Genomic DNA, 23713 nt, shown 5'->3' on the forward strand with positions numbered 1-23713 from the left:
TTAGTGTCTTGCTCTTAAACATGATGGGCAGCGCTTGCAGGAAAGCCTCTGCTTAACAATAAAAAACAGAACAAAAGAAAGAGAGGAGGGGAATATTGGGTAAGACAACAATGAAAAGAGAAGAAAAATTTTTTAATCTGTAAGCAACAGTCTCACAGATACTGAAATTATGATGGAAAAAATAAATTCAAAAGGGTGGAAAGAGCATTTGAAGAAAGTAGAGAGAAAAAAGAGAGAGATGGAAAATAGGCGAGAAAGAAAGAAAATTAGAGGATCAACACAGGAGACTAAACATTCTAACACAGACGCTCCCTAGGAAGAAAAGAGAAAAATAAAAATGGTTTCCAAAGAAACAATGAGAGAGAACCTCTTAGCTCTAAAGAATAAGAACCTCTAGACTAAATGAGACTACCAAGTGCCCAAAATAACAGATGAAAACAAGCCCCCAGCAAGGCACATCATTGTGCAATTTCAGGATAGTAGAAGAGGTAAAGAATGGTTAAACAAAATAAACAACAAGAAAAACTAAAGGACAGGAGAGCAACTTTTTCAAAATTCTGAAAGAAGAATGATTTGCAACCTAGAATTCCATAACCAGTCAAACTATCAAGAATAGAATAAAGTGGCTCGGCGCCTATGGCTCAAGTGGCTAAGGCGCCAGCCACATACACCTAAGGTGGTGGGTTGGAATCCAGCCTGGGGCCGCCAAACAACAATGACGGCTGCAACCAAAAAATAGCCAAGCGTTGTGTCGGGTGCCTGTGGTCCCAGCTACTTGGGAGGCTGAGGCAAGAGATTCGCTTGAGCGCAGGAGTTGGAGGTTGCTGTGAGCTGTGATGCTATGGCACTCTACTCAGGGGGACAGCTTGAGGCTCTGTCTCAAAAAAAAAAAAAAAATAGAATAAAGTGGTTTTCAGTCATGCAAAGCCTAACAACGTTGCCTCCAACACAATACTTCCTTAGGAAACCGGTGGAGATATTTCACCAAAAGGAGAAAACAGTATCAAGAAAGAGAAAGATGTGAAACTCAAGACCTCTTACATGACAAAAAGTTGTGTAAGAAAGAAAATGTAATCAACTACCTGCTTCAGCATGTTCATTAAAATATAAACATTAACTACTGATTTCATAGAAAACTCTTCTAAAGATATAGCAAGAATGGGAGAGGGGAAATACGAGAGAGAAAGTTAATTTGTGTGCATGTGTTTTTCTAGGGGAGGAGGATCAGGAGTGGTAAAAGACCTAAACTCTCATCTCACATAAGAAATTCAATAGGTAACATCTGAAACTAAAAAAAAAAAAGAAAAGAAAAGAAAAGAAAAAAAAATTAACATACAGCAATGTGAACATGTTATTCAAAATAAAAATACTGCAACTCCTCAAAACTTGAAGATAGCTACCTCTGGGAAGTAAGAAGTGTAAACAACGTGAACTTGCTGGTTTTCATCAATAACTATATGTTACTACACAGTTTTTTAAGCCTTTGATATTCATTACTTTCATAAGAATAAAAATGCCATCAAATAAAATATCACAAAATGATGGAAAGAGGCAGATGTGACAGTTTCTAGAATACATCAAACCAAAATGGAGAGTTGCTAAAAAATAGGAAGAGTATTGACACATTGATGTTAAAAAAAAATCTCCAACATACCCAGGTAATCACACATATAACACCAAATTCATAGAGAAAGGTCTGGAAGAACGTTCATTCATCAAATTCTGGAGGAAGAGTGGGATTACAGGTGCTATACTGTTTAATTTTTTTTTTTTTTTTTTGGAGAACACAGTCTCACTATGTCACCCTCGGTAGAGTGCCGTGGCATCACGGCTCACGGCAAACTCAAACTCTTGGGCTTAAGTGATTCTCTTGCCTCAGCCTCCCAAGTAGCTGGGACTACAGGTGCCCGCCACAATGCCCAGCTACTTTTTGGCTGTAGTTGTCATTGTTGTTTAGCAGGCCCAGGCTGGGCTCAAACCTGCCAGCCTTGGTGTATGTGGCTGGTGCCCCACTCACTGAGCTATGGGCACTGAACCTATATTGTTTCATTTTTTAATAACAAAGTATCTATAAGTAATTTTTAACCACACAGGTTCATGATACATTGTCATAAGAGAAAGCAGCTATAAAAATATATATTGCTATGATGATCCTACTGTGTGTTTTTAAACATATAGCTTCTAAATTAAAAAAAAAAAACAAAAGAACACTTTTGCCTCAAAATATTGCTCAACTCCCAATTTAAACAGTAAAAATGAACACATTCTGGATAGAACAGGAGCAGGGACTCAGTGCTCTAATCAGTGAAACATCTATCTACCCCAGGCCTTCTGGGGCTCCCAGCAGTGCAGTTAGAAAATCATTATTAATACCATCATGAAGGGAAAGAAAGAAACATTCATAACAGGACTTTCTCTGAGATGAGGGATTATGGGCACTTTTTTTTTTTTTTTATTGTTTAGGATTCATTGAGGGTACAAAAAATTAGGTTACACTGATTGGATGTGTTAGGTAAAGTCCCTTTCATAATTGTGTCCCACCCCTAAGAGGTGTACCATACACCATAACCCTCATCCCCCTCTAGCATCCCCTCTACCCGCTCCCTCATTCTCCTAACCCCCACATTGTACTGAATCATCTACTGCCTTTATATTAGAACTGAGTATGTTGGATTCTTGCTTCTCCATTCCTGTGGTGCTTTACTAAGAAGAATGTGTCCCACCTCAATCCAGGTTAATACAAAAGATGTAAAGTCTCCATTTTTTTTAATGGCTGAAGAGTATTCCACGGTATACATATACCACTGCTTGTTTTCTTTTGCTTTTGTATGCTACACATACAAATATACTTCTTCTATAGATTTGGAATGGTTAAAGTAATAGTTATCTGTTCCTTGAAAATACCTCTATACCCACCTAAACCTGATGTAATTGAAGGGGTGAGAGTAGAGACTGTATCAGAGCTTTCTAAGTTATTTTTCTATGTTCATATTTTTTATTTCTTAGGTTCACTTTAATCATTTATATTTTTCTAGAGAATTTTTTACTTTTGTAATTTCCAAATTCATTATTTAAAATTTCATTTTTTCCAAAAATTCAGTTTTTACAACACATTATTTCTTAATTTAATTTTAACAATATTTCCTAATAGAATCCGTTTTTCTAGTTTTGGCTTATTACTTTTTTTTGAGCTTGTTGAAAATTAAGTTCATTATTTCATAAATTCTTATTTATATAAAAGCATTCAAAGCTATGAATTTTCCCCTGGGTATGATTTTGGCCATATCACTTAGGCATTTGGTATCATTAATTCTAATAATATCTGCCTATTTCATGTAGATAACTTTTTAAAAGCCTTTACTATTAATTTATAGGGTTAATTTTTTTGTTTGTTTTTTTGAGACAGAGTCTCACTTTGTTGCCCTCGGAAAAGTGCCAGGTGTCACAGCTCATAGCAACCTCAAATTCTTTGGCTCAAGAGGATTTTTTTGCCTTAGCCTCCCAAGTAGCTGGGACTATAGGTACTGGCCACAATGGCTGGGACCAGATCTTGCTCTGGCTCAGGTTGGTCTTGAACTTGTGAGCTCAGGCAATCCACCCAACTCGGCCTCCCAGAGTGCTGGGATTACAGGTGTGAGCCACTGTGCCCAGCTACTAATTTACAGTTTTATTTCACTTAGATAAAAGTGACCTCCAAGAGCTTGACTGTTTCTGTTTTGAAATTTTCAGTGTAATTTTATAGTGAGGAACGTTTATAAGTGTTAACATAGCATTTTTAAATAATCTTCAATAGCCTTTTGCAGCTGCTCCAGGACATGCCTTTGCTTCTGTTATTTCTGCAGTATTTTTCTACTTCTTTTTGGATTTCTTCATTGTCCATACTAAATAGACTAGTAAGTATCAGTGATCATCTCCTCCACGTTACAGAAATTTCCAAACTTTTGGCTCCTGGTGGCTTCTGCTACAATTGTAGGGTGATTTTTCTCCTTAATTTTATACCACTTTTAGCATTTCAATGGCATTTTTCAGAAGTAAAAGGTAAAAATCATGGGCTCAAAGTACAGAGCAGTATGTAAGAGCTCAGTCTCAAGAATCACAAAGACCAACGTTTAAATTCTGCTTCTACCATTTCTTTGCTATAGTACCTTGAATATGTCACTTAAATATTCAAGGCTTCTGCTTCCTAAGATAAAATAATAATTGTGGCAATTACCACCTAAGCTTGTTAAGAAAGGTAAATAAGAAAATGTAGGTAAAGCACTGACTATAACATTTGAAAAGCAGTAGTACTCAATAAATGTTAGCTATCATTGCTGAAATGCGAACTTTGGTCTGAATGTCACAATTTCTTTTCTCTTTTTAAAGACAGAGTCTCACTTAGTCACCCTGGCATTGAGTGCAATGGTGTTATAGCTTAAAGCAACCTCAAACTTTTGGGCTCAAGCGATTCTCTTGTCTCAGTCTCCTGAGTAGCTGGGACTACAGGTCCCTGCCACAATGCCCGACTATTTTTAGAGATGAGGTCTAGCTCTGGCTCAGGCTGGTTTTAAACCTGTGAGCTCAGCCAATCCACCTGCCTTGGCCTCTCAGAGTGCTGGGATTAGGCATGAGCTACTATACCCAGCCCTTATTATTTAATATCAAATAAAAGGGAAGCAACATTTTTCACTATAGCCTGATTGTTTAGACAATAAAATTTACAAATATGCTTGATAATCCAAACTTATAAAGATTATTGTCTAATCACACCATTTCAGCCTAACTTCATTACCTTTGATTATTCGATGTTCTAATTCTACACTTAGAAGATTTCCTTTCTGTAAATCTATAGTAGTCATGAACAAATACATCACTTATTACAGTACTCTTAGAAAGTAATCAACTGTTCAAGTATATACCCAAAAGAACTGAGAGCAGGGACTTGAAAAAGTATTTGTACACACATGTTCAAAGCTGTATTATTCACAATAGCCCAAAGGTGAAAAAAACCCAAGGGTCTATTAAAGGATGAAAATCTAAGTAAAATGTAGTATAAACAGATAAGGGAGTATTACCAAGCCTTAATAAGGAAGGCTATTCTGACACATGCTTCAACATGGATGAGCTTTGATGGCGTTCTGCTAAGTGAAGTAAGTTAGACACAAAAGGACATTGTACGATTTCACTCATCTGAGGCACTACACTGAGAGTAGTTGAATTCATAGAGACAGAAAACAGAAGGATGGTTGCGAGGGGTTGAAGAGAGAGGCAAATGTGGATCAGTTTTGCAAGATAAAATGAGTTCTGGACATTGATTGCACAATAATACGAACGTACTTAAAACTACTGAAGTGTACACTTAAACACAGTTAAGGTAGTGAATTTAATGTTATGTATATTTTAAAAAAGAAATCAAGCACCAAGGGGTGGCTAGTCTTTGATACTACATAGTACAATTTGTAATCACAGAAAAACATTTTGAAAATGTGTCGTAAGGCTAGACTAGATCTGCCACTCAGCTTGTTCAGAGGGGAGACAGTAACCTCCCCTCTCACACTCCAGTTCACTGTCAGTCTTACAGAGGCAGGGACGGGGGCACTCACACTTTATCCACAAACACTTTATTCTCCGAAAAGTGAATAGAAGTATAAGAAGTACAAGTTGAATTCTACTTGAGTAAATCTCCCCTAATTTAAAAACAAAAACAAGCCCTCTATGTCAGTGGTTCTCAACCTTCCTAAAGCCACAACCCTTTAATACAGTTCCTGTGGGTCATGACCCACAGGTTGAGAACCACTGCTCTATATGGAAAAGTCTTTTTATACATTTCATTTACAATAGCAGAAATGAGAAACGATCAGTATGTTTGACAGGGAAAAAATGGCTAAATAAACTGCACATCAAATGGAAAATTATGTAGTCAACAAAAATGACTCTTTTGACTCTTTTGAATGAAAATGGGAAAATGCTTTTATAACAGGTGATTTAATTATTCCAAAAATACAGTCTCAAAAGACTGGAAGGTGATAGAACATGTTTACAGGTAAATTACCGTTGCAAAGTATCAACAATTCCTCCTTGCCTTTGTTTTCTGTACTTTGCAAATATTCTCTATTTGTTTTTGGTTTTATAACGCATTTTGCTTTTAATGTTTTCTTGCTTTTATGATGAATAAACCTATCTGTTTATTTTAAAAAAGTAGAAAACAGAAGAATAAAAACTAACTTTTTCTTCCCAAGTACTTACATTCTCAGGTATGCTGGGAAGTTCTCTGGTATCAGGCACAGTAAAATAAGAATGCTGTAAAAGAGAAGCAAAATCAATTTATTTTGCTAACGTGTAGCAAGCACATTACTGAGAATTCAGGTAAACAACTGGAAGATATTTCTGTACTCAGAGGAGCAAACAGAACTTCACTCATAGGAAATATCCATGGTATACTTTCTTTGCATAATGTTGGATTAAACCAGATGCATCAAAACATCAGTTTGGTAGATGGAGCTCTTTTCTATGAGCAATGAACTTCTTTGGGAGACATAAAGGAATAGCTCAAAGAGGCTAAGAGCTAAATTCCCGTAAGATGTTTACAGGTTTCTGAACACATGAAAGCTGTAGGTTTCATAATTTATTGTTTAACGAGGCAAGTAGATCCTAGGGACCAAATATCACTAGATTCAGTCAGCCATGGCTTTTACCAACCAAATCTGCCATTTCATTTCAGCATCTGAGATTATATCCATCTACAAACTCTGGCCAAAATCTGTCCCAAAGGCCTAAGTGATAGTAAGAACAGCTCCAGGTGAGGGGCCACTACTCTGAGACCACTGCAGACGGTCAATGGTGGAGAAATTCTGTCCACTAACTACACTCTGGGAATCAGCCTTCTGATGTCCCCTGGGATCTCCAGTGAAGGGAGCTAGAGACTCAGTGAAGTTGAAAAATCAACCTCTTCAAAGAACTTTCACGGAGGCATCTCCATGTATGAAATAAGGATGTGTCCCTGAGTTAAATGACAACAGGCTGAACTGATGATGCCTCCTCTGCTGCTATGAAAGACTCAGAGGACAATGCAAGCAGGAATGGAAAAAGCCTGGGGCTGACCAATTAAAGATGGGATTGTGCAAAGGCCGGGAGAGGTCACATGCAGGAAAGGAAAGCTGAGTCACAGCCTAAGTTCAAACCTGGACCTCCAAGTGACACTGCAGAAAGTCCCCCCACCCTCCTATCCTTGGGTAAATGTGAAAGAAGTAGGACCCTAGAAGAATGCACCGTATAGGTTTTCTGAAAGGAAAGGCCCTGGAGACAAGTATAATGGTGACAATAACAACGATAATAGCATAAGCCACTCGTCTAATATTCCATCGGTATTTACTGAACGCCTGCTATGTCGGGAGGCATTATGTCAGGTCCTTTGTAAATATTATCTCTGATTTCTATGACAAATTTTAAGAAAGACATTATCTGCATACTCTGAGTGAATAAATTAATACTTAGTGAGGTACTAGGGCTAAGCCCTCATGGCTAGTAGGTGGGAGAACTAGGACTGAAGCCAGGTGTGTATAACTAGAATTGTGTTCTTTCCACTACAAGGACTACTATGCTCGTGCTTTTATGTGCAAATTACAGCTAAAGGAACTGTGATTAAAATAATAAACTAAAAAATGAAAAACAAAAAAACTGGCCTTGCACAGTGCCTCACACCTGTAATCTTAGTGTCTGGGAAGTTGAGATGGGAGGATTGCTTGGGGTCAGGAGTTCAAGACCAACTTGAGCAAGAGGAGACATCCTCTCTACTAAAAACATAGAAAAATTACCCAAAATTATCATTATGGTAGGCTCCTGTGTCTCAGCTATTCTGGAGGCTGAGGCAGGAGGTACTCTTGAACTCAGGAGTTTGAGGTTGCTGTGAGGTAGGCTGATGCCAGGCACTCTATCCTGGGCAACAGAGACTCTGTCTAATAAAAACAAAACAAAACTATATATATATATATATATATACAAAATCTCACACACACACACACACACAGAAAAGTAACAGAAAATAAAACCTTCTGCAAGGTACTATTCCAAACTGTGTGTGCACGCCAAAATACGACCTATGAAGTAATAGAGATAGTACCACACGGAAACTAGTAAATAATTCAATTTCACAATGAGGAAAAAAATGGAGAAAGTTAAATACAAGGTTCCAACTTGACTCCATGAGACCCAGCTTCAAAAGCTAGAAGGGAGTTTTAGGAAATATTCAGTAACAGATGTCCACATGGTGATGGAGTCACCAAGCAATGGTTTGGTCAGTGACAGAAACAAACTCAGAGCATAGTTAGCAACTTCGTAACTATGTGAGCTTAGTGACTTCCTTTAACAGCACAGAACCTCAGTTTTTGAATCTGTAAATAGGAACCATAACATCTCCAAAACTGTTGTGAAGAATGTTTTATATGTGACATGCCTAACATGCACTAGAATATAAAATACAAAATTGTTATTTTATATAAAATTATTATTGCTCTGATCTGCTAGTTTACATTTCTGTATATAAGTCACACAGAAATATTTTCTTGTAGATAGTGACTAAGAAAAAGGCCCGTACTGCCATTTTATCAGCTTTCCGGGATTCATCACCTAATGAGACGAGTCCTTCAAAATGAGAAATATAACATGGAGAGAGGAATTCCTAGTGAACAGGAAATAAAAAATATCTGTCCTTCCAGAGGCAATGGATTATAAATAGTGAGCCATCAGGATTCCAAAACCAAAGTAGTCCCCAGGCTGTCCTTTGAGATTCTGTCTTGCTCCATCGCCCATGAAATGCTGGGGACCAAGGGAGGTCAGAAACATTCCTAGAAACCACTGGCATGAAACAGCTGCACCACCCCAACAGTTCCTCTTGCCCCTGACATGGCTCGTCCTTGAGGCCTGGCAGGCATGCTGCCTGCGCAGCCATTCAGGGGAAGGGAACAACCTTTTCTCTCCGGCAGCTGGTGACCCAGCTGGGCTACTCCATGGCTACCTGTCGGATGTCATTACAGACCGAAGCGGTGAGATCAAGCTGCTTAGGAAAAGCGACAGAGACAAAGGCAGAGTTGCTTAGCTATACAGCAATGACCCGGGCAGGTTTCAAGCTCACTTGTTCATCTTTTCCAGTCTCCTCCCTCACAAGAATTTTTGTCGCAAGGGTTCCTTCCTTCTTCCTGTGTTCTATTAAAATAAGCAAATACCTCTATCAATTCATTTTTTTGTTTGCTCCTTTCCTCCCTCTCTTTCAACATTCATGGCAAAGTAGAAAGAACTTAGGCTTCGAAGGTAGCTCTGGGTTTGAAACCTCAGATCTTATCACTTATTAACCACCTCACCTGGGATAGGCAAGTGCCTTTCCTCTCTATACCTCATCTAAGAAATGGGAATGTTAATCTATTTTGCAGAGTTGTTTTGAGGATTAGAGATAATGTTTACATAAATTAGGAACTTAATATATTGGTTACAACACTGCTTTTAATTTTATCATCATTCTGAAAAAAAATCTGTAAGAAATAATTACAGATCACTAGGATGCCAGACACCTTATCTGACACATGAGGAAATTGAAGCCCACAAGGTTAAAGGTCTTGATTATGGTCACTCAGGTCATTGGCAAAATGACAGTAGGGATTGAAATCTTCCATTTGGTAGTTTACCACCCCAGCCCACTGCAGAATATGAAGTCTGTATTCAAAAGCATTCAAAGCAACTATTACTGTGACTTGGCAGCTACACTAAGCACTCTCCCCCTCTGTCCTCAAGGGACACACAGTCCGATGAGGAAGAAAGGAAAACGGATCATTACAATTTGGTGTGACTAAGTGCTGGAAAGTGTGCAAGTGTGCTTGGGGCAAAGGAGAGAATCTTACCTAAGCCTGTGAGGTGTTAAGGGAGGACTTCTCTGGAAATAAAATCAGAGCGGAGTTCTGAAGGATGAATATGTGTTATCTTGGCAAACAGGGGAGAGGAGGCAATGTGGAAGGCTTCAGCAAAGGGGGGTGCACAGCAATGCTGGGGACAAAGGGTGAGAGAGGGTGCCTAGAACAAGGACTGAAGAGGCAGGCAGGGGTCAGTTATCTTATTCCAGCCTGACATCTGTGACCCAGGAGAGGCTTGTAATGAAATGATGACCAGCCAGAGAGGATCCTGGGGAAATGCAGGGCCCATCCATTCCTCATAGAATCTCAGAAAAGAAGGAACTCAACTCCTCAGCTGGCCTTGAGCCTAGAGGTCTCAGTATTCAAGGGTAGGGATAGGAGAGGTAAGATGACAAAAGCCAATCCTATTTGGCTAACTCCCTCCTCCACTTGATAATGAAATGCTTTCTGAGTGATTGCTAATATTCTGCCCCACTTACCACGCTGAGATGAACAGACACTCCTGGGTCAGGGATGGGAAGTTTGTGCAGAGTTTCAAGAAGCTCATTCCACTGACTTTCCTGAAAGAAATAAAAGGCCTAAGTAACAAAAGCAAGGCTGAGTCCTTAGTAAGATACCTGCAGGGAGGTCTGGGCACACATGACTGAGGAGGCTGGGCAGATGCTGGCCCCACTACAGAAATAGGTTTGATATTCAAGTAGGGTTGGACAAAAGACACTGCGTATGCCTCAAACATAAGAGCCAAATAGATCCTCCCACACCAAGTTTGACATTTTCTACTCAGTGAGACACCTACCATGACCGCCTTTTATGGATCATATACCATAAGCTCTCAGCAAATCTATCCCCTCAACTCCATAGCAACAACTTTTAAATGCAAACAACCCTGGCTTACAGGGCGGGGGTGGTTGGGAGAAATAACGATGACACTATAGATCTTGTCTTCATCATCATTACCCTCAATTAATTTTATTGAGCGTTCACTGGTACACATGGCAGCCTCCAATTATGGAAAGTTAGAAATGAACTAAGTTAGAAATGAACAGCATGCAATATAGGATGGTGGCTGTGCATTTTAATTAGTGAAATTGAGCAACATAATGGCACACAAAGCAGTACAAATTATTCAATTGAAAATGGATTCACCTCTAAAATGCTCAAAAGAACACTGCTCACAGAATTATCCAAAGGCATTTCTCTCACCCTGTGGAATTCTTTGTGCTAATATAATAGTACTAAGTTTACATTTGTATCCGTGTGTTATCCACTGGATCCACCCAACTACCCCACTTTACAGATGTGAAAACTGAGGATCTGAAAGGTGAAGCAACTTGTCTCAAACCAGCCAGTTAGTAAGTTGCACAGTGAGGGTTGTGGGGTGCAGGTTTTGTGTGTTCAAACCCAGAGCCTCTTGGTTTCACTACAGCTATCTTTGGTAGTGAACTTCAAGATGGAAAACAGAGGATGAGCCCAGTGTACGAGCTTGTTTTGATCTGAACTCTGATAAATCAAATGGGCACCTCCCAAAGCAGAGAGATGAACTTATGGGGTATGTGCATGTGTTTACTTTTGGTCTGAAATGATCTCAAACTTAAAGAACAGTTGTAGAAACAGTTCAAAAAAACCTTTTATTTCCTCAACTACTTGAAAGTTGCCAAGATTATGCTCCATCATCCTACAAATAAGGACATTCTCCTAAATAAGCACAATTAATCACTGTTATAGTTTGAATGTATCCCCTAAAAAAGTTCATGTGTTGACATTTTCATTGCCATTCTAACAATATTAAGAGACAAAGACATTAAAGTGGGTTCTGCCTTCAGGAATGGACTGATGCCATTGTCACAAGAGTAGGCTCCTAACGAAAGGATGAGCTTGGTCCCCATCGTCTCAGTCTCAGTGCTCTTCCTCACATTATGACACAGCCAGAAGGCCCTCACCGGATGCCAGCACCATGCTCTTGGACTTTCCAGCCTCCAGAACTGTGAGCCAAATAAATCTCTTTTATGAATTTCTTAGTCTGTGGTATTTTCTCATGGCAGCAGAGAAAAACAAAGACAATCATAATAATCAGGAAATGAACACCCATGCACCATAAACATCTGACCCTCAGATCCCATCAAGTTTTGCCAACAGTGCCAGTAATATCCTTTGCAGCAAACAGTGCAGACCAGAATCACGTGTTGCATTCAGTAGTTACGATTCTCTTGTCTCCTGAGGTCTGGAAGAGCTCCTCGGCCTTTCCTAGATCTGGATGACTTTGACAGCAAGGCCACCCACTTTGGAACATGACTCTCAATTGTCTGATGTTTTCTCATGATTCAAATTTTAGTCTGTCCCCTTACGATAATGTTTGTTCCATTCCATGAATTCATCTGATGTCTCTACTGTGAGGTTGCTTTTTCCCTTTGTATTAAATAAGTATTTTGATGTTTTATGTCAACATTTCACTTCTCAAACTTTCAACTTATCAACTTAATTTATTCATATTAGTAGGGGCACAAGGTTTCCTGTTTTATTCAGTGGGATATAATCCTTTGTTACCATTTTTTGCTTTGATGTTCAAATTGTTCCAGATAGGATGAGTGGGAGCCCCCTTTCCCCTTTAAGTTCACTTCTGTGTCTTTCTAGTATCTCCCCATCAGGTTTTGTGCACTTCTTTACTTTTTGGCTCAAAAGGTTATTTTAGGCTTGTTTTATACTTTCCATGACCCAGCCCTGGAATCAGAGATTTCTTCAATGATCCTTTTAATGGTAGAATTTAGAAACCAAGGTATTTAGAAACCAAGATCTGGGCACCAGGTATACTCACTGCTACTTGAAATTGCTGATGCCAGGCCCTTCCGGTGGAGAGAACCAGACCTGTGACTGGCACTTTACACATCCATATCTATTTGCTCACACCAATGGCTCCAATTACTTAAGTCTCATACAGGAATCATGTAGTTTTCCCCCTTTACATATTTGTGACTACATTCTATATAAGTAAAAATCTCTGCCCTATCTTTTGAATATATTTACTGATTTGTCTGGAACCGCTCTGTTGTCACTGCCGCACCCAGGTGCCCTCCTTGGCACCGACAACCACGGCTGCTCCTCCACCGTCCAGCCCTTCCCATGAATGCCTGCCCCACCTCAGAATCCAGCACCGCAGCACTGGGCCTCTGCTGCTGCCTCTCTTCCTGTGGGGATCCTTCTAGATCCCTTTCCAGTTCCTAGATCCCATGCCACTCTCCCACATGAACATCCTCCTCATCTCCCTCAGGCTCCAACATGCTGAGCCAGGCTACTCCTGGGCTGAGGTGCCCTCCTTACCCCTCTGTCCCTTCCACATGGATGACTAGTGCCCCACTGGGGGTCTGATAACCACCCTGAGCCCATGACCCAAACAGATGCCCTTGTCACGCCACTCCCCTTGATCTCCCACAACTATGTTGAGACATTGCAGTCTCAGTCTATCTCTCTTTCATATACAAACACACACACACAAAGCCTACTTTGCCCAATCTTCCCAGTGACTTCTGGATGGGAGAAGGTTGTCTCTTTCTTTGTGGGGAGGGTCTTTTTTAAAATAAAAATCCTTTGTTCCTATTCTAATTTGGTGAACAATGCCTTGCAAACAATTAAACCAGTTCTAGGCAGATTCCCTATCATCCATGTCATGATTCCTTTAACCAAAAGAAACTTAATAAAAAGAGTCCTTGGCTCGGCGCCTGTGGCTCAAGTGGCTAGGGCGCCAGACACGTACATCCAAGGTGGTGGGTTCGAATCCAGCCTGGGCCCGCCAAACAATGACGGCTGCAACCAAAAAATAGCCGGGCGTTGTGGCGGGTGCCTGTGGTCCCAGCTACTTGGGAGGCGGAGGCAGGAGACTCACTTGAGCCTAGGAGTTGGCGGTTGCTGTGAGCTGAGATGCCACGGCACTCTACCCAGGGCGACAGCTTGAGGCTCCTGTCTCAAAAAAAAAAAAAGCCTTCATTTCGGGAGAAACTTGACTCCATTTGAAACATGTTCCTGATCTCAGTCTCCAGCACCCCAAGGGGTAAGGTCCTTGCTGGAGCAATGGCCCAGAGGAAGGTTCACCAGCTTTACAGGGTAAAAATCCCAGTCTCTCCTGTGCTTTAGGCTGTACCTACCCAGCCTTTCCTGAATCACAAGACGTATTTTAAAAAGAATACGAAGTTCTTTGGTTTTTTTTGACTGACTGGAGCATATGGAAGAAAATAAATGTGAGCCAATCTTCAAGTCAAAAACTGTTAAAAGCCTGCATGTTATATAATTCTATTTATTAAAGACACCTTTCAAATTTGAGTGAAAACCTGAATGTTTGACTAAAGATAACTGTGCATCAGAAATCAATGAACAGACCCAAGGTGACCTCCCAACTCATTCATCAAAGAGGAAAGCACTTCTTTTATGACAGAATTTCCCGATGTCTAAGCTTCTTTTCAGAGTGAGTGTAGGGATCAAGGGAGCCATTTCTATTAGTTACTCTTTCCATTTGCTGTGACCTCTGGAATATATTTGCCAGGAGTAAATCTATCTCTAAAAGGAAATTTATCCATTATACATACAATTTCCACCCTTCCTCCAAAACAGAATTTCCCAAAGCGTGTTCCAGAAGACACTGCTACCTCCGAATGTTAGTATCTTTCATGGAATAAAAAGGGTTTGGGGCCAAATGAGATGGGAGACACTAACGGGTCTCTCCACTGCAGGACTTCTCAGCACCTACATTATATGAACCTTAAGGAGACAAAAATGAAACACAGCATTCCCTCTCTGCAACTCCAGTATCACTGAAGTATGATATTCTTTGAACAGAGCGTTTCTCAGAAATAACATCCAACCGAAAAATAGAAAGGTAAAAAAATTTCTTTAGCAGTTAATAATAATGGATCACTTAAATTAAAAAAAAAACAACTTAAGACCATTTACAAAAAGGAAACAATGACATTAGACGTATGGACAAATATTCGACTCACTAATAATCCAAGACATGCAATTAAAACAATGAAGATTTTTACTTGTCAAATAAGCAATGAATTCAGCAACTGATACTGGTCAGAGTATTATGGCCAAGGTACAGTCGTATATTGTCGGCAAAGGATATCCCTCAAGAAAACTGTACAATTCTTTTAGAAAGCAGTTTGGCAAATGTTTTAAAGATGTTTATGTTTGCTGGCCTTACAATGGCCCATCTGGGATACTCCTTTTAAGGAAAGATCCAAAATGAAGAAAATGTCTGATACTCAAAGATGCTAATGGTTATACTGTACTTCTTGTAATAATGGGAAAATCCCAAATAATAAACATTGCCAATCACAGGGAAGTGTTTTAGTACATGATATGCAGCCATGAAAAGTATTTACAACACCTTTAATAACACAGGAGAAACGATTCTTTTATAATGGGACCTGAAAACGTGGGCTGTAAAAATCTGAAGATAGCTCCATTTGGCCTTTGGCATCCATGGAAGATACCTTGCCGTACCATTTCTTTCAAAATATAGTAAAGCACAGCTGAATTTTTAAAGTAATTTTCAGACCCTTACAAAAATTATTGTAAAAGCCCCACAGAACGTTACTGAAACGGGAACCGAGGGGTGAGTTATTTGCCAGCCCAATATTTTACTTGTAAACCCCAGATTCTCAGCATAACATGAGCAATTCAAATTTGTGCCTCAGCAAAGTTGTAATTTAATACATGTCACAAACTTTCAGCGCTGCATGGGAATAGAAATTGTGCATATTAACTCTATGAATGCTAAACATTTATTATTTCTTTAGCACAAAACAACCCAAAATGTAAGCAATAATTATTTTAGTATTTGAGCGATTTTTTTCACCTTCCTACTATATTCTGATTTTGTCAACACTTTCTATAATGTACATTACTTTCTTGGTAAAGGTTTTGGTGCAATATAAGGCATTTGTTACTTTTACAATCATAAAAATTAAATTTTACTTGTTAAAAAGGATTATTAAAAAGAAAGGCAAATACCTGTCTTTTTGTCGTGTAATCTGCCAAGATGTTAAGTAACTTATAAAATACCTCGAACCAGGGTAGGTAGCTGGGGGAAGAAGAGAGGGAAAACACAAAATATTAGTATGCAGGTCAAAAACTTTAACCAGGACCAAATTCAAGACTGATACATTTCTATTTTTCTCTATATCCTGAAGACTCTTCCTGACAGACTAAGCTGGAAACCTGGACTGGCGAAATGCTAATTATTTCTGAGAGTTTAAAAAATTGCCTGTGTAAGGCAGAGGATTGAATGTCCATTATAAATTATTCCCATGGCTCAGAGCTAGAATAGGTTCGCAGAGAAGAAATTCAAAGCAAACTCTGCAATCAGGCACCGCCTCTGAGTGGCTGCCCCCTGCCCAGCACACCCCTTTCCTGGGGAAAGCTTCTATTCAATTTCTTATGATGCGATGTGCACAGCCAATTCACAGTACTCCCACTGCAGATGTCTACAAAGGGTCCCAAAGGGCCCATGAGCCAGAAACTGCCCATGTGGCCACAGCAGATGTTCTACATACCATGCACCCTCCTATTAACTTCGAGATGGGCCCTAAGTCTCTGTCCCCACTGCCCTCCTGCCCCTTGCTCCCCTTAACTCCATTAACAGCCTGGTTGCTATCCTTATCCCTGTGGTCTACTCCTTTTGTGGCTCTTGGAATGGTCTCCCTAAAATGCAAACTTACACTGCACACTGGGTTAAATTCCTACAATGATAGCCCATTGCTGTGGGATCCAGGTCACACTTCTCAGGACGACTTTCAGGGCTCCTCACTGCCAGGCCCTCAGTACCTCTCTGGCCATCCTCTCTCTACTTTCTCCTCATAGAGAGACACACTCATCTCAGTAAGTGTCCAGATGTCCTCAAGCCTCCCTGAGTTGGCATACACTCGCCCTGTCCACCCTCTCACCATCAGGGTCTAGTCCAGCTGATTTGTGCACCCCTCCTGGCACTGCTTCACAAAGCCCGACTCCCTCTTTCCTGTGTTGCCCTGGTCATGAGTGCACTGCTTATGTGACACTCCCCATATGATGCAATCCTCGGTGGCGTGTCTGTCTCTTCAACATGCTGCATGCCAACAGGGAGGAGGGAGCACACTGTGGTCCACTTTGCCTTTCCAGTGCCAAGAACAGAGCCTGCTCTCCATCAGCACCTGGCGCTTACTGAACAAATAAAACTAGACAAAGACCGACAGGAAAGGCGCATCGGTACTACGGGATTGCAGCAAAGTGTTGCCACCCTCAAGAAGTTTTGCCGCTTACTTTAAATGGCTTTGTTCTTTACAAGGAACTATTCCAAAGCTACATCAAACAGGCAGGTGAGAAGAGTGTCGTGCCAAGCGCCTGCTGGCCTGGTCACGTCCCCCTGCTGAGCCAGCAGAGTCCGTTACTGATAGAGCCGGACGCGATGTAGAGCGCAGATGTGACGTCCTGCCAGGGAGAGGGGAATCGGCACCCTGCACAGATTACTGGCTGTACTGCTGAGGGTGATAAATGAAGTGAGAGGCAACACAGAGAACAGATAGAGTGCACGGTCCTTTATCACCAGCGTCTGTCTGAAGCCAGCACATGCTACTGTAAAATTTAAGTAGCTTATCAAAATATACTGATAAGCAACTTAACTTTTCACTTCTCTGACAGTATTATCACTTACGGTAATATGTTTCAATCAGCTCTGGCAGCTGCGTATTGACTATTACACAGCAAACGACTGCGCCACTTCACACAGCATTTGCTTTGGCAGAGCAATGTAAACATTCAAGAGGGATTAGGGAGGAGATAAGTTTCTCCCTTCCTACTCTGTTAAATAAACCTCAGTCGAGTTAAAAGCCATTATAGTAGGAACAAGAAATCCCCCCAGAAGAAAACTCTTGCACAGATTAGAGGACTCTCAGTAAACAAATTAGACTAAGGATGACAAATATTTTTTTTCCATGAAAGCAAAATGCCACTAGTTAAATTCAGCAACTCAAAGGCCCGGGGGGTGAGGGGAGTGGGGGCAAGAACAGAATTATTTCCTTGTGAGAAAACTATGACCTCGAGGATAGGAGAGAAAAGCCAAATCATTTCAAGAGTACTTGATGAGGTGATGCAGGGTGAGTGACAGTTGAGGACTACAGCATCCATCAAAGTGGTTTGCTCAACTAGGTTCAGCTGACCAACACAGCTTGGACACAGAACCTCCAGCCTCAGTGTCCCCACCTGCCTCCAGCATGAAGGAGGTGATGCGGCAAGGACCGCCTGGCCCACAGTAGACAGTGCCTGGTTCTCACACTGGGCCTCACCAAATCAACTCTTTTTGGCCACGCTGAGCAGCCCCCTGACCACGGGAGGTTTGGTAGTTACCCTGGAAGTCAGCCATTTCTTTCTCCCCTTGGCCTGACCGGATACAACTGTTTCCCACATGTCGTCCCCTGTGCACTGACAGATGAATGTCTAGCGATGGCAGTGTTAAGGTTTTGAAACCCAAACCCAGCTGTCTTCTTCTTCAAAGGGTCGCTGTTTCCCCTGTTGGGAGGCAGGCTTCACAGAGGAGCTTTATCCAGTGGCGTTTCCTGTGCTGCTTCATTAGTGCCGGCACAACAGCTTGTGCGGCCTGCCCGGCGCAGGTGAGGGTGTGGGGACCATCTACTCCATTCTGTGCGTGTCTGTCATCGCTGCGTAAACAATACTTCCCAGTGCAAAGACAGGAAGCAAACACCCCATTACGCTTCTCCTCCCTGGACATCTAATGTGGCGCAGACCCTTCTGGTGCGCCTCTCCTCGGGGCCTTTTGTAACCTTCTGCGTGCAGAGTGTCACTACATGGTGGGCTCAGTCCACAGCTGGGGCCAAAAGACAAACACCAAATGGGCCCTCATTTAGGAAGACCATGGCCCTGGTGGGAGAGAGACATACCAACAGAGAGTACCAGTTTGGGTGGGAGGAGCTGGAAATCTTTCCCAAGTGCTCTGTTTACTTTACACTTGGGATTGATTTAGCAAACTGTAAGGGAGCAGCATCAGGACCCGAAGGGGAGCAAGCCTGCCTCCCGAGCTTCTCGTGCTAAATCAGGCCCAGGTACCTGTGTCCGGGTTTGCCCTCACTCCCCAGGCCTCACAGTCAAGTGGAGAGGCTTCTGCTTTGCAGGAGGTAATTCAAAGCTTTTCAACTTGAGAAGAGCTTGGGTAGCACCACACTATTCCCACACATACTTCCTCACCAAATGCGGGGCTCCACAGCCCTTGTAAGCGGTAGGAGGGCAGACTCTAAAGACAGCACTTACAACAGCAATGGACCGTGGCCAAAAAGCACTCTTCGATTACCCTCAAAATACAGCAGACATTGCCTTAACATGAAGTGGTCAGACTGCGCTGAGGCGGGGGCTGGATGAATGCAAACCTTCTGCATTTAAGTCTGGCAGCTTGGTGAACTGCTTGCTTTCGAGCTGAACTCGAGACCTGAGTCCAGCTAAGGGCAGATGATTCCCTTTTCTAATCTTACTCCACTGAAGAGACTGTCAGGATAATCATTCCCACTGCTGCGTATACACGTGTGACCAAGCCTACACAGGTGAAGTGTGTATACAACAGGATCCCACTTCTTTGTCATCTAAGTAGCAAAGTCGAAAACATTAAAAAATTTCAAAGCTCTCCAATTTCTCTTTCTAATAGTCAGTTAAAGCCATTAGATGGGGCCAGGCAAGGTAGGGGTGGGTTTGGAGAGGTAATAGTGGCAGAGAGAGGCTGACCAAGTTGAAAAAAGTGGGTGAAGAGAAGACAATCTGCAGCAGGATGCCACTGGACCCATGAGGAGGGGGTGCTATCCTTCTGGAGGGGCAACTTGGCACTGCTCAGAGCTTCAGAACTCAGGAAGAGTGAGGCATGGCGTGGGGAGCAGGAAGCATGTACGTGGAGTGAAGGTAGAGTAACTGGAGCATCTGGAAGGTAGTCGAGGGTGGGGTGTCAGAGCCTGCCGGGCAAAAGCTTCCATGAAGGGTGGGTGGACAGAGTCCAAGGGCCTGAGAAGGACGTCCGTCATAGGAGGAGAGGCAGCGGCCCTGCCTAAGGGGGTCACAGTCCCAACAGGGTGAGGAAAGCAGCACTAGGTGGAAAGGGGGTTATAGCAGAGAAAGACTGGGTACAGACAGGGGAACAGATCAATCCTGATTAAGCATGTAAATATATAATGGAATCCAGATGTCTCACTATCAGAAAAATAAGTTGCAGACATGGGAAAGGAGAAAACAAGAACAAATGCTATGGTGTCGTTCTGGAATTGGATGTAACTGTGTGAAATTATGGTGTTCAATAAGATAGGCAGGTCGGTAGGTAAATAGAGACAGGTAAGAGAAACAGTAACACAAATGTGTACACACATACATACGTGTAAATTTGCATTATACAGACATATATTCTCTAGTCTTAGCCCAGCAAAGGACCAGAGGCAAAGATATTACAATTACAATGAGCACACTCAATGCCCTGATTTTGGTTTCTAAATAGTATTCTTCACTAAAAAGAACTCAGGCTCCTTAAAGAAATGTCTGATTCCAGAGCTGGGGCTGGGAAATGCCTCGATATGCTAGTAAAAAAAAAAAAAAAATCTACAGGACACAAAAGCTGGTGAGGAGGGGCTCCCACCAACACTACAGTAGAAACAATCTCATAGGCAGTGGCATGATCAAGGGCAAGAGTGAGGCTAGGAAGGGCAGGCAGCACCGGACTGCACAGCCTTGCACACGCCACCCTGATGCCACCCCTCCTTATTCTGTAATTAGCAGGGAGCCAGAGGGGCTGTTAAAGAGAAATAACACGCTGGGGTATTTGGAACCAGGTAGAAAGTGATTATTTCTGTTCACCTTAGCCCCGTACACCTTATCAGAACCAGTGTCCACTCTATTAGACTAAAAACAAATTCTTAGCTACTGTAACCTAGTCATCCACATAATTTAAAAAAGATCTGAATAATGCTCTGACTCCCTTATAAAGGAGAGATTAAACCAAAAGTAATCTGTAATAAAATTTTAAGACTTCAACACTCAGCACCATTATATTAGAGGATACAATGGGGTAGTGCTTCCCTTGGGGGGACTCATGGCAGAGCTGCTTCTGTTCATGTCTGAGTTGATGATTAAGGAAAGTGACACAGCACAGGGCCTTTCAACTGTTTCTGCTGACTTCCTACTGCCTGAGGAGCTCCTGAAATTTCACCTTGGGTGGGCAAAGAGAGTTAGCCCCCTTTCCTTACTTCTGTCAGTATATGTGCTGTGGCAAAGCATCCCTTGGTTAACCCTGTTCAGCGTCAGTATGTAAAGCTTGCATATTGAGTAACCAAACCCTCCCCAAATGTTAAAAAGCAAAGCAGCATGGTACGTGCGGGGGAGAACACAGACCTGAGTCCAATAACCCTGGGTCTGAATCTCAGTTCTTCTATCCTAGAGGTTACACTTCAGGAACCCAGCCTCTCAAAGACTCAGTTTCCTCCTGTATAAAAAGCTGTGTGCCACCTAATTTATATCCATGAAAGATACCCAATCCAACGTCCGGAACCTTCTTCCTGCCTCTCCCTGCCTAACCCTCTTGCCGATCTCAGCTTTGGGAAGCTCTCTTGGATTCCTGACATCTGGGTCAGAGGCGCCTCCAGCACTCTGTAGGCATTCCTCATGTCCTACAGTCCCTGGAGCTGACAGGAAAGCAGAAGCTGTTACAAGAGGAAGACACCAGGGATGTGACTGCCTACAACAGGAAGTCCTCGCTCAGCCCTTCCAGTTGACCCACACCCATCCCTGTGTAGGTGTCTCTTCTCAGTGTCTCACTTGGTCAAACATCTATAGTAAAATGCAAACTGACCACAGAGGAAAACTAGAACTCCTGCAAAGGCTGCTGGATTTCTCAGAGTTGAGGCTAAGTCACAGATAAACGGAGACCTGGCTGCACTAGACCCGTCAACAAGTGATGCAGAGAAAAATCAAGAAAAACAAGGATGGTGACACAACAGTCACATCAAAAGAAAATGATTTCAATATCAAAGGATAAGAGAGGCCTTTGGGAAACTGAAATCCTCAAACACTTTCGGAAAAATTACTCCTTTTATGATTATGATTTTATGATTATTTTATGTGAAAGTCAAACATGAAGTATTCTTAAGTCAAAAAAAATTATAACTTCCTCTCCTCCCCCCCAAAACTTGACTCATTATTTATTCTTTCTAAGAATTAATGCAACCTTGAAATTAAAAGATATTTTTGAAATAAATTTATTTTTAAAATTTTATCACTTTTTCTAGACAAAATCATAAGATTTTTCTATACTTTGACTACGAAACTTTTGGTCCCCATTTAAATACCGTATTCTGCTGCATATAACGCACTCCCCTGTATAATGCATACCCACAATTTTGGCCCAAACGTTAAGGGAAAAAAGCTTTCATTTTAATTTTTTAATTCAAAAGTTTACTTGTTTATATTTAGATACTTATTTTTTGCATTATAAAGGGATTTTAACATTTGCTTTTTAACATATTATGGGTACAAGAAATATAAGCCGGATGTGGTGGTCCATGCCTGTAATCCTAGCACTCTAAGAGGCTGAGGTAGGTGGACCGCCTGAACTCAGGAGTTTGAGACCAGCTTGAGTAAGAGCCAGACCCCCATCTCTAAAAATAGCCAAGTGCTGTGGTGGGTGCCTATAGACCCAGCAACTTGGGAGGCTGAGGGAAGAATCACTTGAGCCCAAGAGTTTGAGGTTGCTGTGAGCTATGTCTCTCTACTGAAGGTGACACAGCAGTCTACCAAGGGTGATGAAGTAAAACTCTGTCTCCAAAAAAAATTTATGTAACCAATAATTATAAAATACAAGAACAGATACAAAGTACAAGCAATTTTATGTATAGTATTGCTTTCTATATTCTTCTAACACAGAAGCATAAATAAAAGAATTAAAGCCATTTATACAGATACAGAATTACGAGGTATCCCAAAAGTCACCGTATATGGAAAAAATGGAAAATTGTAGGTAAATGGAACTTTATTTACAAAATATTCATTGCAAAACTTTACAAAGAGGTGGCCAACACATAGAAAATATTTTTTAAAAATTTGTATTTTGTAAATAAAATTTCATTTAGCTACAATTTCCTATTTCCGCCTGTGTATAGTGAGTTTTGGAACATCCTGTAGTTGAGTCCATCTGTAATGTGCATCTTAGTTTTCCCTCAAAAACTGTGGGCAAAGAAGTGTACATTATACATGGCAAAATACCACAGATGCATTTTATTGCCTGAATATGAGCAGCTCCTGAGTTTACTCTACATTAAAACTCACCATGGTCTGTCTTTTCCATTAGTGTTAAACCATGAGAACCTGGATCATGACTAGGTATTGGCTATTTAGGCCCTAATGCATTCCTGGCACATGTCGTGCATCCAATAAATCATAGCTTCCCTTGACAGACACAAGTCATCTCTATAATTACTACTGCAGGCATTAATTACCACTAGAGCTATACATTAACAGTCAACCAACTCTCGCTGGGGGTGGGAGTGGGGATCCAAATTTAGCAGGCAGCATGCTGGTTAGGAAAACCACCCAGGATTCAAAATGATCCCTGCCAGTGTCTTGCTGGAGTCTGTGACAAATACTTAGAATAGAGCAAACAAATATTCAAAGTAGATCAAGGTTTACCTATAAACTTGAGATTTCTTATCCCTTGCCCACCCAATCAACACAAGTAAACCCTTCCATTTACTCTTTTTGTTCATACTTCAAGTGATATGGGGAAAATATCACAAAACCAGGGCAACTAATTGGGAAACCTAACTTTGCAAGCATAG

General features: G+C 41.4%; 1 protein-coding gene across 4 annotated transcripts in view; it reads right to left on the reverse strand.

The window, feature by feature from the left end:
- DENND1A (DENN domain containing 1A) overlaps positions 1-23713 on the reverse strand; it is a 528338-nt gene that overhangs the window by 256416 nt on the left and 248209 nt on the right. For all 4 annotated transcript variants that reach the window (XM_012802455.2, XM_012802453.2, XM_023510504.1 and 1 more), the window contains exons 6-8: positions 15882-15951; positions 10358-10438; positions 6226-6279 (exon numbers count right to left, since the gene is read on the reverse strand). In XM_012802455.2, coding sequence (XP_012657909.1) covers positions 6226-6279; positions 10358-10438; positions 15882-15951 — 205 coding nt within the window. The remainder of the gene's footprint in view (positions 1-6225; positions 6280-10357; positions 10439-15881; positions 15952-23713) is intronic.

Source organism: Otolemur garnettii, unplaced genomic scaffold (genome assembly GCF_000181295.1).
Source record: "Otolemur garnettii isolate 467f Iridium unplaced genomic scaffold, OtoGar3 scaffold00014, whole genome shotgun sequence".
Taxonomy (NCBI): domain Eukaryota; kingdom Metazoa; phylum Chordata; class Mammalia; order Primates; family Galagidae; genus Otolemur; species Otolemur garnettii.